This window comes from Rhinolophus ferrumequinum, chromosome 2 (genome assembly GCF_004115265.2).
Source record: "Rhinolophus ferrumequinum isolate MPI-CBG mRhiFer1 chromosome 2, mRhiFer1_v1.p, whole genome shotgun sequence".
NCBI lineage: Eukaryota > Metazoa > Chordata > Mammalia > Chiroptera > Rhinolophidae > Rhinolophus > Rhinolophus ferrumequinum.
In genome coordinates, this window is record NC_046285.1 from 71,376,846 (window position 1) to 71,396,192 (window position 19,347).

Genomic DNA, 19,347 nt, shown 5'->3' on the forward strand with positions numbered 1-19,347 from the left:
CCATGAGAAAATATCATTAAGGGAGCAAAGTTCAATAGAGGAAACAGGATGGGAAGAGGAGTAAGACCCAGGAGCTGGGAAACTGAAAATGGACGTCATTGGTCCATTCTCTAAAAACATGCAGGCATCCATTTATAACTCTGGGAGAAAAATTTAGATCAATACAAAGATTTCAGATTTTATTAATTCATTAGACTCTTCTCTGTAATTATTTAATTTTTCAAAACGAAAGGGGAAAAATGGTAGTGGTAATATTTAATTTGAGCAGGTGGGAGCACTGATTTGGTCATTCTGCTTCACTTCACTGACTCGTTTTTCTAGGTCTTTATCTTAAAATGTATTCTAATAACCAACACAATTAATATTAATGTTAACATCATTTAATATATTAATAATATTAGAACAAAGTATATTTTTTAAATATCTAGTACAAACACAAAACCACTTTAAAAGAGTCCTCCCTCACCTCCCCAAGAAAAGAAATGAGTAGAAATTGAAGCACCTGGCAAATGTTTAACCCAATCAGCTATCACGAGACATCTATATTTTCATTTCCTGGTCACTTTCATAAAGTAAGTTTCTCTTCTACTCTCCCTTCACGTTGAACTCCTTTAATACACTTATCATATTTGATTTCATTAAAAATGCTTCATAAAATAAGGAATATTTGAAATCTACCTTAGGTCCTTTGCCAGATATACGAATGTTGCATTTTCCCACTGTACCTGATAGACTGATCAGTACTTACAGTCTTTTTGAAGACCCTTTTAGTATTTTCAGAGTTAATCCTGTTTTGTTTTACGTTTTCAGATTGATCTTCCAAAGCACGGTGTTTTGGTGTTTGTTTTTAATTAGTAATTGCAAGTTGATTGCAGGATCTATTGCAGTAGTTTCTCTGAGCTCACTGACGTGGCTTATGTCCCAAGTTCTAGCCTGATACTCTAGTTTCTCACCAGATTTCATCATTTCCTTATCTGTTTATCAGTTGTGATGTGAGCTAAAAATGGAACTTGGTTTATCTGGATGGCTGTCACCTGATGCATTTTCCAATGATGAGGTGATCATATGGTACCCTAAAGAAATTTCTGTTCTCCACCACTCTTGCACAAAAGGAGGTCAATTATTTAAACTCAGTGAATGAAAATGATTAGCTTGGCCTGTTTTTAAATTTGTTTTTAGAATTCAAGACCATACTCCTTTTTTTTGTTTGTTTTTTGGCTTAAAACACCAGAAATTTGTTTTCTCTCACTTCTGGAGGCTAGAATTCTGAAATCCAGATGCTGGCAGGTTGGTTCCTTCTGGAGGCTCTAAGTGAGAATCTGTTCGTGCTTCTCTCCTGGCTTCTGGTCGTTACCATGATTCCTTGGCTTGTAGATGTCTCGCTTCAATCTCGGCCTCCATCTTCACATGGTATTCTTCCCAGCATGTCTCCTCTGTGTCAGGACCACACTCATTAATGGTTGTTGGATGTGCCTCAGCACCTTTTGTTTGAGTTTATTTAAGGAGTTAAATAGTTCTTTGAGAAATGAAAGATGTTTCTTACCTGTCTCTGGTAATTTTTGTGACCGCTGGCAAATCTTTCAAAAGAAGTGGGCTACTTTTCAGGCAGTAGCTTATGGAAACTAGTTTATGGAAAATATTTCTGAATTCTGCTTTTCTTTCAGGTGCCTCAAAGAACAACTTCTATATCCCCAGCATTAGCCAGAAAGAATTCTCCTGGAAATGGTAGTGCTCTGGGACCCAGACTAGGATCTCAACCCATCAGAGCAAGGTAAAGGAGAAAGATGGTGAAGGGGAAAGAAAAGGCCCCTATCTATCATTCCAATTGCTTTCCTGAAAATAAATTTAGTCTTTTTTCACCTCAGAGGCATATTGACTTGGCCACCTGGACTGTAAGCTCTGGTGGGCCAGAACACAGGCCTTTTATTTCTGCAGTAGCCTTTCATAGAAATCAGTGTACAGGGAGGGTTCGTGGGTGGGCGAGTGAGTGAGTGAGTGAGTGAGTGAGTGAGTGAATGAAACGACCCAAAAGCCATTCATACCTAACAGTTTTTAAAATTTGGAAGTAAAGTTACAAATATAAGTCTGGTTGTAGTTCCCCAAAGTATTACTTCAGAGACCATTTCATGGAGTCAAGAAAACAAAACAAACCAAAAATAATTTGAGGTGACTTTTTACCATCAAGTCAAGAAATGTGCTCTGGGAACCATTAAGATATTAGAAAGTAATTGCCAAAGAAACGCAATAATGACCGATAATGAGTTTCCCCAGCATGGCAAATTACAGAAGGACTAGGTCTTAGGAGGAAATTCCCTCCTTGGCATTATGGAGGGTTACTGAAATACAGTTAGGCTTCCAGTGGTGCTCTGTGCTCTCCTAGAATTTTCCATCAACGATGTGTAATCCTATAGTCAGGAAGTTGCTTCCACCTACCAGCTGGTGTAGAGGTCTCAAGAGAAGCTGGAAAGTAAACAATATCTTTACAGTGTCTGAGCAGATTTTATGTGGTAACAGATGCTGTTGGCTGCTGTAGTTCGTCAAGCTTCCTTCAAATTTTTCATGATGAATACACCCCCTTTTAGGACCAACTGAAATAGCAAATGGCCTCTGCTGAGACTATAAAAACGATGAGCTGGGGCAGGCTGTTTTATTCTTCATTGTGTTCACAATAAGAGAAGGACTGTCCCGTTCTAGTAAGAGAGAAGGAGGGACTGGAAGTAAAGGTTATGATTATTTATACATATCTTTAAAATACGAACTGCTTTTAATCATAAAGCTTTAATTTTCTTCTTCACATGAAAATCCTTAGGAAGGGGTCAGTCCATAAATAAGATGGAACTGTGCTAAGAACATGAATCCCTTTAGGGCAAAGAAGCTAACCCATTCTGAGTGGAATTACCAAACGCAGGACTCTCTGAAGAAGCCATGTTTTTCCCAGTGACTTGTCAGATTCACACTGAGCTGGTTTTGCTAAGCAGGAATGAGGAAGACGGGGCTGTCCAGTGACCAGGGAGCCAGCCTGAACTTTTTCAGTAGCTCTCTTCAAGCAACCAGAAGCCCCAATTAGGTATCAGTGCTGCTTCTCCTTTGAACTCTGTCCTCGAGGCTGTGTTCACTAAATCGGATGCTTAGAATTTTAGTTGCAATATATCAAGCATCATTTCAACTTTGTCTCTCTCCTTCTGTCAATCAAAAAGAAAGAGGGAGAACTATCACTACATAGTCAAATGAACAGCAGCTCTTTGTTCCCCCAATGTGTTATTTTAATGACATCAGGGCCCAAGATAGTTGACATTTGGTGGTCAGTGGCTTGTAAAACATGCACTTTTTCCTCGGAAGCACATTTTGTACTTTGTGCGAAGAATGCAGACTTTGTATGAAACCTAGCATTTTTATGCTTACAAAGGAAGTAGGAAGGGACTGTACAGTGAAAGTCAGAGAGATTATGGGGAACGGGGAGGATGGAGAATCCCCATCTCTGCCACGTGGAACAATCCTACCAAACATGCCTGCTTCTAGTTACATCCCCTGTCTTCAAGTGACCGACGTTTAAGATGTGAATCAGACTTTGCAACCTTGCATTGGATTGCATTTTTAAAAGCTTTAGGATTTCGTTTATTTTCTGTGACACATATAACTTGAGCTCACCTTTGCTGCATAATAAAGCACCCTGAAACTTAGTGGCCTGAAATAGTAACAATTTATTATTTCTTACGATTCTGTGGGTTCACTAAGAAGTTCTCTTGGTCTGTTTTGAGCTCACTCATGCAGCTGCCCGAGCTGATGGGTCCGCCGCACCTTCATGTGGTCTTTCATCCTGGGCTTCTTTACTGTTTGGCGATCTCAAGACAGCAGTCCAAGAGGAAAGCCCCAATGCACAAGTGCTTTTCGAGCCTTTGCTTGCATTATCTTTGCCGATGTCCCATTGGCCACCACAAGTCACATGGTCAAGCCCTGAATCAATATCCTATAAAGGAAACACACAGGAGCATGGACCCGGGGGTTGTGATTCACTGGGGATCATTACTGTAACACAGAGACTCTCCTACTTTCTGATGGTCCTAATGGGGTCCTTAGAGTTGTTTCTGTACCATTTGTCAGACAGCTGCCCATCCATAAAGCCATAAAAAAAGATTGCTTTTAAATAATTCATCCTTTACAATGCTTCTAAGCTATACTTCTTATACTTGGTCAATATTCCTTTTGTCCTCCCAGCCTTTTCTTTCAAATGACTGTTAAGGAACACTAGAAAATTAGTAAAGTTAGAATGGATCCCCAGAAAGATTACACATGTAATAAGGGACAGGTTCAGGATGTCTTGTTATTATGTTTTCTATTTCCTTTGCTATTTCCTCAATATATATTGAGGACCCGCTATGTGCAGGACCTACATGTTAACCTGGGACCCAGTGATTCAAACAAGACTGCCTGACTCTGGGGCCCATGGATCAGAGCATATAATATACCTGCTGCTCTTTGAGGCTACAGGTATTATTCTACTTCACAATTCTACTTCTTGAGTCCCTGAGTCACCAGTTGAAGAACAGCCACAAGGAAAGTCATTCTACCTGTGTATATTGTGGTTTGAATGAGAAATAAACCACTGTTGTACTAAGCCAGTGAAGAAAAAGAAGGCAGAGCCTACTGGTTAAGAAGTTCAGGTTTTGCTTCCTGAATTCAGTACTAATGAGCTCCAGTTACTCGGTGCAAGACCTTATATAATAACTGCAGAATGTATATTATGTTTTGGATAATTTGGGAAACAGTGTGTTTTAATCAATAAACTATTCAGTACTCTGAAGAGAAAGAAGACTCTTGAGTCACAATGGGCGTATATAAGCATGCACCTGTAACATGAGGGGGGAAAAAGCTTTACTATTTTCAATAGCTTTTCTTCTCACATAAAAAAACTGCCTATTGTGTCACTCTTCCACTGTCTGCACATGCCACCAAATCAAAAAGAGCACTATAGGAAACACGTTTTTAAATAGATACAATATGGAGGAGGTACAGCTGTGCTGCCTTCAGTTGGTCAACACAGTGTTATTGGGCCACCCCTGTGGATCCCTGCTTTCTACTTAGTTTGGGGCTATTTATTATTTTTTTCATCATGCAGTCAACACTTCTGGAACACCTGTATATGCAGAGTACTGTTCAATGTACGTTGCAGATGGTAACTAATTTAAACTGTATAGTAGCTCTTTGGGGTAGTGACTATAATCACCTCCATTTTACAGATGAGAAAACTGAGATGAACACAAGTTAAGTAAATTCCCCAGGGTAACAAAATTAGTAAGAGACAGAGTCAACACTCGCAACCCGGTAGCTTTTGCACCAGAATCCTCACTCTTTAGCACCGTGCGATGCTAATCTGTTACTGTGTTTCCCCCAAAATGCAACCTTAGCCAGACCATCAGCTCTAACGCATCTTTTGGAGCAAAAATTGATATAGCACCTGGTGTTATATTATATTATATTATAATACATTATACCCAGTCTTATATTATATTATATAAAATAAGACCGGGTCTTATATTAATTTTTGCTCCAAAAGACGCATTAGAGTTGATGGTCCGGCTAGGTCTTATTTTCGGGGAAACACAGTAGTAATGAATGCAGCTGACATTGCTGCGTCATTTTCCCAAGAGAAAGAGGGCTCTGTTGAGTGCCACAGCACCATTTTGCCTCCACCTTTCTCCCTATGTAGTTTAGTGAGTCTATTAACAGCTCTTCTTAATCTTATGGTTATTGATCTTGTGATACGCATTATCTTTTAAAGGTTGTTGTCCGGTAGGACCTACTTATATCTCCCAGACTACCCTACTCGAGCCGGAACTAGTATCATCATGTGTTTTAACAGTTCCTTTCCTAGACGGCTAAAGTCTGGGTAAAAACACCGTCACCATGATTCCATCAACTGTACCCTGCCCTTCCTTCTCACTTATGTGCAGCTGGGCATTGCTCAGGAGGCGAGATCAAAGGGTCGTTCTCAGCTGCTCCCTAATGTTTTATGTTGTCCAGGTGATCCCTTGAGTTTAAATCAAGATTTAATTTGTTCATTTCTTAAAATGCCACTTCAAAAAATTCCATTTCATTTGGATTCATGTGTTCTTTTAAAGCAAATTAAAATTTGATCAACTAAGTACATTCAGAATATGAAAAGATTTAAATTAAGCCAGAAACGCCCAAACCCCAATGACTAAATGCTTAATTTCAAAAAATAATTATCTGTCCCATCCCAAACCTGTCTTCTTATATATGGGTCCTTTATCCTCATTGGCTGTGTCATCAAAGAACAAAGTATAGTGAATTTTGGCCGTCAGCCAGTTAATTATAGACTTGGCCCAAGTATTGGGGCCAGGAAATCACTTTGTAATCCTAATTTTGTTTTGACTTTTTATATGATTCAAGTAAATGGAACAATTGCCACACTTTTTTTCATTTTCCTGTATGTTTTATAGACCAAACCCACATTTGTCTGTGGGATGACAAATGTCTGAACTAAAAGTTAGCAATTTAAAGGAAGTTATATGAATGTTTTCAAGTTTTTGCACATTTGGATCTGAGTAGGCTCAGTTAATATGTGAAGAAGAGAATTCTTCTGAAATTGATCCCCTCTAAGAGCATTTTTTGCAGACCCCTTGGCCCCAAGCCTAGATTATATATTACTACATAATGAGGAAGAGAAAAATGTGAACAGTATGACATTTGTTCAAAATACTCATACTTTACAAAAAAAAAAAAAGTAAGACAGAAAAGGCATTTTAAATTTTTTCCTATTTCTGTATAGTTACATAGAAACCAAATACTTCTTTTACTCTTCAGCAGCAAAACTAGCAACCGTGTTAAGATCAGCACCCGTGCTGGCTCGCTGCAGTGGGAGGACTTGTGCTAACGAGGCCCAGGTCAGGGCTTATGTCCATGGGGACCGATTAACATCACACAGAAAGAGGCTCTGAGTCCCATCAGAGATGCATGTTCATCCCAGCTGGTTCTACTAACGCCCCTCTTTTATACTAGGGCAGCCCTGGCCCAGGCCTATCAACTGACGTGACAGTAGCATCCTACCTGGTCAGCCTGCCTCTCTGCTGGCCAGTCATTCATACATCTACCCTGGGAGGCCCATGTTCTCCGCCAGGCTTTAGGGGCCATTGCTGCAAAAGCCCCTCATTTCTTCTGATGACCCAGTCTTCCAGGGTTTCCTAACATAGCTTTGGTGCTTCATGGGGGTGGTGTCCTCTCTACTCCAATGGCCCCTAGGAAAACCCCAGCCCCTGTATCTCTGCTCAGGCTGTTCCCCCAGTCTTCCTGCTCACCCCTCTAAGGCCCAGTGAAGTCCTGTCTCCTTCCTGATACCACCTTGACTGCTCCAGGCTGCACTCCTTGTTCCCACAAACTCCAACAATATTGACAGACTCACACACAGCTACAGAGTATTTATTGCCTTGTTAGCTGTAATCTCCACGGCACATATTTCATCTCTGGGATTGTGTTGTAACTTGACTGTTTGCCCTGGGACCTGTGCTCATTCCTCTTTCGCTCATACTGGTCCAATGAGTCTCAGAAAGCAGGTGCTTAATAGAAAGGTTTTGGTTAAATGATCAAAGGAGGGCTATGTTAGAGCTAATAGCTAGATCCTATGACACCACAGCCATGAGGGAAAACAGTTCAGGACTCACAGCCACCCTTTTCTCAATAGTTTTTTTTTTTTTTAATACAAAGAACACTACAGTACTATTTCACAAAATGAGAGCAACTACCAAAAAACTTTAGTATGTCCATCACCCTTAATTTGCAATATAGTTGTTTAGCAATACAATTTTTAGGAAAAAAATTATTTTTGGAATTTATTAATAATATGTAAATAACTCCTGACAATTGCTATTTAATAAAAGAGGAAAATGGGAAGAATTCATTATTTGGGAATTAAAGAAGATGTATTATTTCTTTATGAACAATGAAAAATTTGAAATGTAGTATATTTCAGAAGTATTATACATTTTATCATTTTAGGTATTCTCCAAATCAGAGTTATGTCTAGTATGGATCCATGTCCATTTCAGTCAATTAGATGCTAACAATTTCCACAAAAATAGTCACTATACAAAGGAGTGCCATGAAAATATCCAAGAATTTGAAAAGTTTTCCTGAAGTTTACCAACAATCACTTCTGAAGATGATTTTATTCTTATGTCAACTTAGCAACCATAAAATCTTAAAAGATAAATATTGTCTTAAGTTTTACATTGATATGATCAAAATTAATAAGTTATGAGGACATATTTACTTTTGCATATAATGTTTTCCAGGGCTACCAGCCATGTTTTCCAATAACCCAATATTTAAGAATTTTTGTAACTCGAACAAATATTTCTAGCAGATACATTACCACCACACAAGAGTCTTGTGGTTTCAAAGAGATATTATTTGGATTGCTAATTGCTGGTATATGGATGTCATTTTGTGGCCAGGTTTCTGGTAGACTAATTTGCAAGTGTTCATGTATGAAACATCTGACACTCAACACAGTGCAGAATGCTTGGTATGCAGTTAGTTGATGCTTTTGAAATGGGAACAGCAAAATGAAAGCATAAATTTACATTTTAATATGATATGTCACTGCATTAAAATCATAGCACTATGGTTTATTAGCAAGATTTCACATCCATTAGCAAGCTGGGAAATGCTGCTTTGGGCACTGAAGATGATGGAAACATGGAAGGGACCGAAGTGGCTCCCATTAGCTGTTGGATGGCAGTCACAGGTCTCACTGAATTATCCATTCCCAGCCTTATTTACACATTTAAGAAAAAATGCAAAGTTCTGTGAGTTGTAAATTAAACAGAAAGAGCTTTTGTAGAAACTTTGAAAATGCTGCTTATTTTCATAACGAAGTCATAGAAACCTCAGCAGTTGCCTCCCACCACCACTTCTTAGATGTCTCCTCATCTGGTATAGCTTTCGTGATCACTGAAAGTGCCTGGATGTCCCCACTCCATGTTCCCATATTGCCCTGTGCTCACTGCAGGCTACACAAATGAAATCGGTTGTGTATGTCTGACTAAGCTGGCCGAGGGCCCGGCTGTGTCCTGTTCATTACCATATCTCAAATGCCTGACCCAGTACCGAAAAGAGACCAACTGAGTGAGTGAATAAACACCACAATTTTGGGAGCAGGAAAGATATGAAGGCGAATAATACAGTAAGATTTTATAAAAAGTAGGACTAGTATCCTGCCATTAAATTAATTTGTTCTTGAATTAGAACTTGATAACTATTTGAAAACACACCTCCTTTTGATAATAGCCAAAGTATATAAAAACTTCCTGCAAAAAAATTAAAAATACAAATACACCACTAGCTATACAAGCAAAGAACTTGATTAAGCAAATCACAGAATTATAAATGGCAAATAAATGAGTAAAAAGTTAATCTACCTCAGTAGTAATGTTTTAAACTGCATTCAAACAAGATACGTATTTTTTTACAAATTAGCAAACTGCTCATAATAAAGCATGGCAAGAATTCGTTCAGGTGGACCATGTCATACACCTCAGCAAAAACTGGTAATACCTTTATACATTCACATACAGACATCTTGCAAACACACATATACCCCTGTCCATGTCCTTTGGCCCAAGAAATCCAATTCCAGGGAAGAGAGAAGTGATTGGATATTTGTATGTATGTAGATAGCTGTTTCACTGTTGTGTCACAGCAACATATTAGAAGCACCTTAATATCTAACAATAGAGGAAGTGTTAAACTAATTCCTCTATATAATGGACTGTTATGCAACCATGCCTTTTTTTGGAAGCATAAGAAACTGCTCACATTGCAGTGTTATGGGGGGGGAGTAAGCTGCAAAACTGAACATACAGTATGCTTTCTTATATGCAAAAGAAAATAGATTAGAAGATAATATACCAAATAGTAAAATATAGTTGAATATCTCTTGGTTCTGAGATTGCATGTGTTGCTTCCTTGTTTTTATCTTTTAATATTTTTCAAATTTTTTACACTAAGCACAGGAAAAATGTTTTAAAGAATCCTCCTTTGAAGAGTCACCATTTCAGAGCTAATACGTTTGTGTGATGATCTACAAGTTGGGTCAAGAGTTCGTCCTGTCCAGATCCAGTATCTGGCCAGGAGCTTCACAGAGAATGGCATGACTATCGTTTCCATGGACCCCTTTAATTGCAAAGGTCTTCTTTTTAAATGTATAACTCAAGGTCACTCAAGCACTCTCTTTATTCCTTTGCACTGGGGGTGGGACTGGACTGCACTTGTGTCCCCCATTGGTGAGGTCTTGAGTGTGTATAGTCACTGCTCTGCTGTCCTTGCAGCAACCCTGACCTCCGGAGAACTGAGCCCGTCTTGGAGAGCCCCTTGCAGAGGACCAGCAGTGGCAGTTCCTCCAGTTCCAGCACCCCCAGCTCTCAGCCCAGCTCCCAAGGAGGCTCTCAGCCCGGATCACAAGCAGGGTCCAGTGAACGGACCAGGGTTCGAGGTAAAGCCTTCCCTTCCCTCTCCCTGACAACACTGCCTGGGGAGGAGAGCCGTGGGTGGGGAATCAGGTGACTGTCTGATTTCTGTGACTTCTGCTCCTGGTCTGGCCACCCCGCTCTCAGCATCAATATCCTTAAAGGAGAGGGCCACCATCCCCAATTGTACATGTGACATCTGGTGAGGACTAAATCCTTGGACAGAATATTGGTCTTATTTGAAAATACACTCACTTGCTAGTCACCTGACTAACCATTTCCATTGGATTGCCTAGTTAGAGTTTCACGTGCCCCCCAAGTATTCTTCACATTGTGCCATAGTTCCCTTTCATATTCTGAATGTAATTCAGAATACCAGTTATTTTTCAAAGTGAAAAATTCAATAAAGACTAATGTGGAATACATATACACGTTAGAGAAGAAGTAAAATATTTGACTTAAGAAGTGTATTTGACTCTTCTGGTTACTATTAATATTAAAGAGGTAAAAAGTAGCCTCTGACTATTTAATTCAAGTCATTCATCATTGTTCAATTTTCATTAATGAGGAATTTCGTGAAAAACCTTAATATGTCCAGCTAATTACACAGACAACACATTGTTTTTAGCTAATACAAATGTACTCTTTCTGAATAACCTTCTTCAGAAGATAATTTTGCTTCCAAGTAATAAAGACCAGGATTTTTTAAAGTGAAATTTGATCAACATTCACACACTTTTCTTTGTGCCTTTTCATTAGACACAATTATATTTTACCTCCTAATATCTTTTCCAGGTTTTAATAAATAAAATGACTGTATGTCCGTTTTGAAAAGGTTGACACCTGACGTGCTATACGTACGTCTCTGATTTGGGATATGGACTAGCCTGTGGGACCCAGGATGCGTTCTTCTGATATCAGTGGCGCAGCCATGTATACTTTTGTTACCTTGATCCAAATGTAAATTTGCTTAATATAGAAAACTACCATTCCCTTACCCTTTTTGTTTCTATCCAGAAGCAACTTAATATCCTCAGAGTAAATGCTGAAGAAAATTCCCTGATCTGGTTCAGGTTTAATTCTTATCTCCTTTCCTTTGGCCTAGTTCTTCTAGGTTAAAAGCACTCTTCTATCCCTGGTATGTCCCTGCCCAGGAAAGACCACTTGGAAACAAAACGGAAGAATCTCTCCCTCCCTAAATTGCTTCTTCTCTACCTACAAGCTCAAAATCGGGAGGGACGCTCTTCACTATGTAGCTGTCAGGGAGCCCTCCCCTCCGTTTGCTCTGTGTCTGTATTCTAGGGTCCTTCCCCTTTATCATCAGCACTCTCTTTTCTGCCCCTGCCTCATTCTTTCTTCCTGAAAAGATCCAGACAACTCACTCCACCTACCTTTTAAAAACCAGTCCATCAAACAAAATAGAAATTTTTTTCCACAAAATGCCATCACAATAACCTGTCCTCATGGGTAAGTGGTAAAAGAAGAAACCAACATCGCATCTTAACGCAGAAACTGGCTTAGCATCATAACTGAGAATGGGACTTGGAGAAATCAGACAGAATTCCAGCTCTGCCCATCATTTCAGCATGACCATAGGCCAGTGCGTCCTCTCTCTAAGTCTGTGTGCCACTGTAAAATAGGAAAATGTGCCGCATGCTTGGATTGAGTGAGAATTGGGTTGGCAATGAGACAATTGCCACAGAAAGTATCAAGTACTAGGCCTGACACAGCTAATGCTCAATGAATGGTAGTGGTGATCGTGCTTGCTAGAGTTCCCATTATTTGTAGCGACTTCCGAGCTATAGGCCTAAATGTGACTGCTTGACTTAGTTTGCCTAACCATTTCGTTTTTTCATGGATGTGCTTGGGGATTCGCCTCAGTCAATGATGTGTCTCCTGAGTGATCCTGAAGGATGACTCACCACAGAACTCATGAACTTGAGCCAGTACTTTTTGATGGTCATTATCTTTCTTGGCCCTCTGTTTTTTTCTTAGCCAACAGTAAGTCAGAAGGATCACCTGTGCTCCCCCATGAGCCATCCAAGGTGAAACCAGAAGAATCCAGGGATATTACCCGACCCAGTCGACCAGCTGTGAGTACTTTTCTCTCAAAGAATTCTAAACTCTCAATTTAACAGAGAACCCACAGGACAGTAGTTGGACGTACAGTCATGACTGTGAAACAAACATTGTGGAGATGAATAAGAAGAATGGATGCTAGAAGCATCCTGAAGGAAGTCATACCTGATAAGGAAAAAAGTGATTAGATCTTGGATTTCTTATCATTGGCTTTTAGGTATTTGTGGATCATTAGCAAATAACTCAGATCATTCCATAATCCTACTCAGCAACTTTGACAAAAGGATGTTGAACTAGCAGTTAAGGATACTTGGGCACTTTGTATGGGTTTCTCTTGTCTATTCTGCCCTTTCCACATATTATTTTCCATATGAATTAATATTATAATTTTCTGCTGCTTTTCATGTCTCTAGGACTATATTTGCAGGATCAAAACCTGATAAGCATGGTCTGGCAGGGGGCTTGATAACGTGAAACCTAGCTGCATTGCTGTGACACGACAGACGCCCAAAAGCTTTTAAAAAATAAATAAGAGCATGGAGGCTGAAATTTAAAAGTTAGAAATTAATTTGGGATGAGTTATCCACTTAAATTTTCCGAGATTCTTTTCTATGAAATATTTTTTTTTTGGTTTCCTCTGTTTATTACATTTTAAAACTAAGAAAGTGTAGTGAGAGTGGCAATGAAGGTAATTTGCACCATTCTGGGTTGAGGTTCTCTTTGTTCTTTTGCGTTTATCGGTTGTGTACTAACGATTCCCATTTGTGTCTAACCTGCCGCCTGTCTTCTGGCTTTCCCCCTTCCTGTGGATTCTTCTGGATTGGTTCTTATCTCAGAGCTATAAGAAAGCTATCGATGAGGTTGGTATTACCTTTTCTTGGTCATGCTTTCGCAAAACGTAAATATAAAACCAATTTCCTGATGTAGACATTCAGAGAAGTGGCCAATTGGATTGCAGATTTAAAGTTCATTCATTTGGAGTGATCCACTGTGAAGAGACCCCCTTCAATACAAGCCCTCCCAAGACCTTCAGACCCCCGTATAAAGCTCCAGAGACCCTCCAAGTCAAAATGTCACTTTTCCAATGTTCCCGTCTGGCTAAAGATAAGCATTAGGGCTTTTTGATTGGCAGAGTTTCTCATTCCAGTATCTTCTAATAGCAAAGGCTCAGCTTTTGACCTCGCTAGCCTTGCTAGGGGATGGTGGTTTCACTAACAAAGAAAGAGACGTCATTCTAGAGCCCCCCCAAATTTATAGTGTGTGATTTGTGAACAAGGAGTTACTGGGTATTGTTAGATTACTTTTGTGGGACATTAACTACAGCAGCAGCAACACCGACTTTAGTTAATGAATACTGACAAGCTAAGTGACTTTATTTTCTTATCTGTAGAGACATTTTTCCGTTAGGAAAATATATGGTTTAGTCGATCTGAGGTAGCTTGTTCAGAAGGATGACTGCCTTACTGCTGTTCGTCAGACCTGCATGAATACAGCATCCTGGAGTTCTTTGTTTTGTTTTGTTTTGTTTTGTTTTGTTTTTAAGAGACAAGCCTTGCAAAAAGTTTTATTGCATGGAATCTGAAGACAACCATTATGTCTTTAAGGCTGTAGTTCGGCTGAACACTATTTTTGTGAAATAATATGGAAAAAGCACTGGCTCTGGGGTGAAGAAACTGTGTTCAAATTCTGCCTCCTCCAATAAATAACTGCCTGGGACTAGTCTTATAATCTCTCTGGGCCACATCTGTAAAATAGGAATAAAAACACCTGCCCTGCCTTGCTCAAAAGATTAAGGTCACTCAAGATCGTGTGTTTGAGAGCATTTTAGGAATTGTTACGTGCTATGTAAAGCCAAGAGGTTGTCCTCATATTAAGGTTTGGGCCAGAGACATAGGGTATTTTGGCAGGTGGGACAAGAATGTTTCTATGCATGTAATCTTTACCGGTAAGAGCCTCACTGTCTCGGAATTCTGACTGCCTCACCACTCAGAGTAATTTAGAAAGGAATTTTTATGGTTAAAGGATTATTGCTTATAAAAGAAGGACATTCTACATGTCTATAGTGTGTGGATGGCTTTTATAGGATGGAAAAAGAGGAAGATTTTTAATTGCTCTGTGCCACAGCCTTGCTCCTTTCCTTCATAATAGTGAAAAGGACAGGGATCAGCACAGCTTTTATCAGTTTTCTCCCAAACAGTTGAAAGAGAATGGTGTTCTGATGCTCTGGCTGCCAATCAAATGGTTGTGTGTATGCACAACTCAAGAGAAATCTCATGAGTCCAGTAATTGCCATGGAGGTGGCTGTCCTGAGGAACAGTGTTCTCCTGGGTTCCATCTGGTTAACCCAGGACATTTTAGGCCTTTTAAATATTGCTTTATTTTTGTTCTACTCTAGCACAACGGACAGAGATGAGGGGAGCCACAGAGAAATAAGTGATTATGAGTAATTGAAGGAGTGTGAGCTGTTCACCAAAGTCACTGAAGTCATGTGTTGTTAAAAAAATCCCTCTGGGTAATTCTGATAACCCTATCCCCTGAGTGTGACTAATCTGAGCCACTGAAAATATAGGGTTATTTAAAAAAAAAAAAAAAAAAAAAAAAGGATTATTTGGTTCTACCTAAGTATCTCAATCAAAGATGATTTCTTCCCTACTTTCCCTCCCATTAGGTGACATTTTTGAGGAGGCAGTTTTGGTTGTCACAAAGTGGAGGTGGGAGACGTGCTGCTGGCATCTTATGGTTAGAGCAGAGGGATGCCGCTAAACATCCTACAGGGCACGGGAGAACATCCCACCGTGGAGAATTATCCTGCCCCAAATGTCTGCAGCGCCACAACTGAGAGACCGTGAATTAAACCTTTCTCCCATCCCCTTTCCAGGGTTTTGATATGGCTTCTCCAGTGACTGATTTGCCATTTAGATTAAAATGAAAAGTCTTAAAACTCTTTTGAAAACTCGTTGCTTGTTATTGCTAATTTAATAGTTTGATTTTTTTCATTAAAATCCATCTGGGGGAGTGTCCTGGGGAAGTGTCCATTAATTTGGCATTACTTTCTAATGGAATATGAGATTGTGCAGCAATTGGGTGATTATTTCACACAACCTTTAAAAATACATAGTCTTTTTATTTTAGCACAATGAAATATGTGGCATGAGGATTATATACACAAGCAAATACTGGCTTGACTTTACCAGTACTTTTTCGTTAGTATGTAGGAATTCGAAAAATTCCAGAGCACATACAGTTTGGACAAAACTTGAGCAATAACTAGATAAGGGTACTAAGGTTAAGTGACTTCCCCAATGGTGTATCTTTAGATTTCCTAAAAAGAACAAATATATATATTTTAATATGTAAAGACCAGCTTTAAAATCTTTATTATTTTAATAGTTAAAAAAATTGGACTAAAATTTAAATAAACCATATTATTTCTAAGTAGATACCTAAAAGAGCACCTCTATATAAAGATAGTTATATATAACTATCAGATTAAAGAAGTTTTTTTGAATGAAAAATTATATCAAGTTGATTCTAAACAGTGTTACATCAAAGAAACAGTTGGGTAAGGGTCTTTTAACTATCTTCACATTTGCTCTGTCTAAATATCTTACCATTTTGTCATATTTCTTTTATAGTTATATATTCACAAATATTTTCATGCAAAATATATTATTAAATAGCACTTTTTTAATACTGTTTAGCTCCAGGCTTGAGACAGCCAAGCAATAAATTACCACAAAAACTCATTATATAGAGAAAATTGGTATTGTCAGAAAATAAAATGTATCAAAATGGATCTGAACCCAATGATGTCAATTTTAGATCATGTCTCTTTCCTATAGCTTTGCTATTGTAAATGTTTCCAGAGTGGATGGATAAGGAACGAAACTTTAGCTAAATTCATAGACTATTGGCAGTGGAAGATTTTTTTTGACTGGGGAGTTACTTATGAGTTACTCATTATTGTTACCTAGGGATTTTTATATATGTCTCACCTTCCAAACTGTTACCAAATTAAACTTAAAAAAGAATTTGCAATTATTTCTTATGTTTCAGTAAAGATAGCTTTTTAATAATGTAGAAACAAAAAAATCTAATTAAAGCAAAATTATAAACCAGGTCAGAACTTTAAAGTGTTCCTAAATACAGTGTTTGGAAAAATTTAGGTCATTTTAACAAGTGAGAGTTTCTTTAAATCAGTGGGCTTTGGACCAGCTAAAAATATCTAAATATTTTGTTTATTTTCTTTGTCTTTACTTGAAATGTCAGAGATAAGGAAAACCAACCCATGGGGAAAATGTTTTATTAATGTAAATAAATCATAGCTAATATTTTATTTCACTCAGAATTATTAACATTAGAATAAACTCTTTTAAACCATATTCTCTCTTTAAATTATAACAGTGTGTTTTTAATGACAAGTAACATTTTAACTGCTGGTTATATTCTTTGATGGTCCTAACATAAAGAACACAAAATAAACATCTAATTTGTTATTATTTTAGTGGTTTGAAGGATTATAATATCCTTTTTCTTTCATAGCTTTAACAAATGTATAGACTATATTTTCCTAGTGTGCTCAACTATAGCATACCCTTCACTTTGTTCTCAATTTGATAAAGATAAACACTGGCAATTGCCAAGAGGAAATAAGAAGTAAAAAGCTGAAATCTGAATATTAGCTTTTCTTATTTTGGCACATTGCCAAAGAAACTAGTAAATTTGCATAAAATCTTATCTATGTGGCAATTTTCCTGTTTTTTAATGGTATGTGTTATATTTAAACACCTTTCAGTCTTTTTAGTATGTGCAATTCTATTTTCATTTTGATGGATGAGGCAAATACATCTACTGAGATTGAGGTCGTGCATGTGTGTACCTGCGCACATGTGTGAAAGCCCAGAAAGCGTGTTTGGATGGAAAACGCACCATTTGAATTTTCAAAGGCTCAATTCAAGTGACTTCAAAACAAATTTAAAAGTCATTATTGCTTTCTCTTCGGTTTCTATGAAATTAGAAAGAAATGACTCCTTTACTTAACACCTTGAACTTCCTAAATTTCTAGACCAAATGAAACACCTGAAGTGTTTCCTCTCCTAGTCTTAACCAATAGAGTAATGCCTGCCATATAACTGACAGTAAAGAAACATGAGGGTCTGTTGTTTTCTCAAAAGAAAATAATAATTATAATTTAATTGTATGTATTTATCATGGTGTGTTTTTTTCCAGACCAATCATGATAGATTATCAAATGTCATTTAAGTCACCTACATAGCTTTACTCCCACATCATGTGAATTAGACAGATAGATGTCTGGACTGAAATAAAGAGAGAATATGGCCAAAAGAAAACGGGGATTTGGTATCTTCCAATGAGTTTCTTTCTCCCTAATCCCCTGTCTCTCACTGAATGTTCTGATTCCCACATGGGTCACTAATATAGGGAGAAATGGTAAGACTGATGTCAAATTGCTTTTTCCTCATTTGCATGCTGTGTGCCATGGGCAGTTTAACCCATGCAAATTAGAGCGGCCATGCTTTTGCAGAATTGCTTCCCTCTGCATTGCTCTGAAAGCATGTAAAATAAAAGGTGGTCAGATAATCAACACACTGCCTGCAATATGCCTGGTGATTAAAAACCACATCATCACACCCATCAGGCTAAAGGTTTCATCATGCTCATGGAAAACTGAAAAAATTATCTCTTCCTTTTGGTGTTTGCACATTCATTTTAGTAGTCCTCGCCAGGGTTTCTGCCAGGTGACTGCAATGTAAACCAAAAGAAAATGAAACACCTGTAATTCTGGACGAGAACTCCTTTTTTTTCATTTATTTGTTTGTTTGTTCCTCTTGATTAACTCGGCTCTGGCTCTAAATTTCTGTGGCACTGGGCTTTGGGTTCGGCCATTATTGGATGTGGTGCCTCTGCTCTCCAGGGAATGATGACACACCAAATGAGTCATTATTGCAGCTGGAATCTCGGGAATTGCTCTGTTCTGTGACTGCTGCTAGCTGCTGGTACAGTAGCAGTCGTAACAGGGGAAAGGCCACAACTGGGGCATGGGCAGGAATCCCACAATACTGGGGAGCAATTTCCAATCCCGTGCATTTTCCCATTAACTCTGAGGGTGACCAACTTCACCTTCCCAAAGTAAAATGAGAACTCAATGTTTGTATATATGTGTACACACACAAGGCACATACACATATATACACATGGATATGCAGAACTGAACAGTCTCAGTCTAGCAATTGGTTTTGAATGAAGTTTAAATTTATTTCATCTTTTCTAGTATCTATGCACTACAAACATTGTTTTCTTAGTTCCATGCAGTAACTATGTTTGTAACAATTCTATATAGAGCTTTTTTCTTGTTGCTTAAAGCTGGAGCTCTGACTTGCTGAGAGATGTAGCTTTGGTCATACCTACAATTCATATGTGCTGAACAAACTTTTCACTGTAGGATCTGACGGCATTAGCCAAAGAATTACGAGAACTCCGGATTGAAGAAACAAACCGCCCGCTGAAGAAGGTGACTGATTACTCTTCCTCCAGTGAGGAGTCGGAAAGTAGTGATGAAGAGGAGGAAGATGGAGAGAGCGAGACCCATGATGGAACCGTGGCTGTCAGCGACATACCCAGGCTGATGTAAGAGGACTGCTTTTTAAATGTCGGCCAGGAGTGACTAGGTCTCCAAAACAAAAGGATAAGAAATAGGAATTAAATATAAGAGCGTTTCTGGATCTCTGGCAGAATCAATTGACTTTTGGGATTCAAGTTTTTG

General features: G+C 38.5%; 1 protein-coding gene across 8 annotated transcripts in view; it reads left to right on the forward strand.

Moving 5' to 3' along the window:
* The window catches only part of TNIK (TRAF2 and NCK interacting kinase), a 364,653-nt gene that overhangs the window by 307,491 nt on the left and 37,815 nt on the right, over positions 1 to 19,347 (forward strand). For 4 of the 8 annotated variants that reach the window (XM_033125457.1, XM_033125416.1, XM_033125434.1 and 1 more), the window contains 6 exons: positions 1,665 to 1,771; positions 10,347 to 10,510; positions 12,480 to 12,577; positions 13,400 to 13,423; positions 18,006 to 18,014; positions 19,027 to 19,211. In XM_033125457.1, the coding sequence (XP_032981348.1) occupies positions 1,665 to 1,771; positions 10,347 to 10,510; positions 12,480 to 12,577; positions 13,400 to 13,423; positions 18,006 to 18,014; positions 19,027 to 19,211 (587 nt within the window). The remainder of the gene's footprint in view (positions 1 to 1,664; positions 1,772 to 10,346; positions 10,511 to 12,479; positions 12,578 to 13,399; positions 13,424 to 18,005; positions 18,015 to 19,026; positions 19,212 to 19,347) is intronic. The other 4 variants (XM_033125438.1, XM_033125418.1, XM_033125423.1 and 1 more) reach the window with 2 other exon arrangements.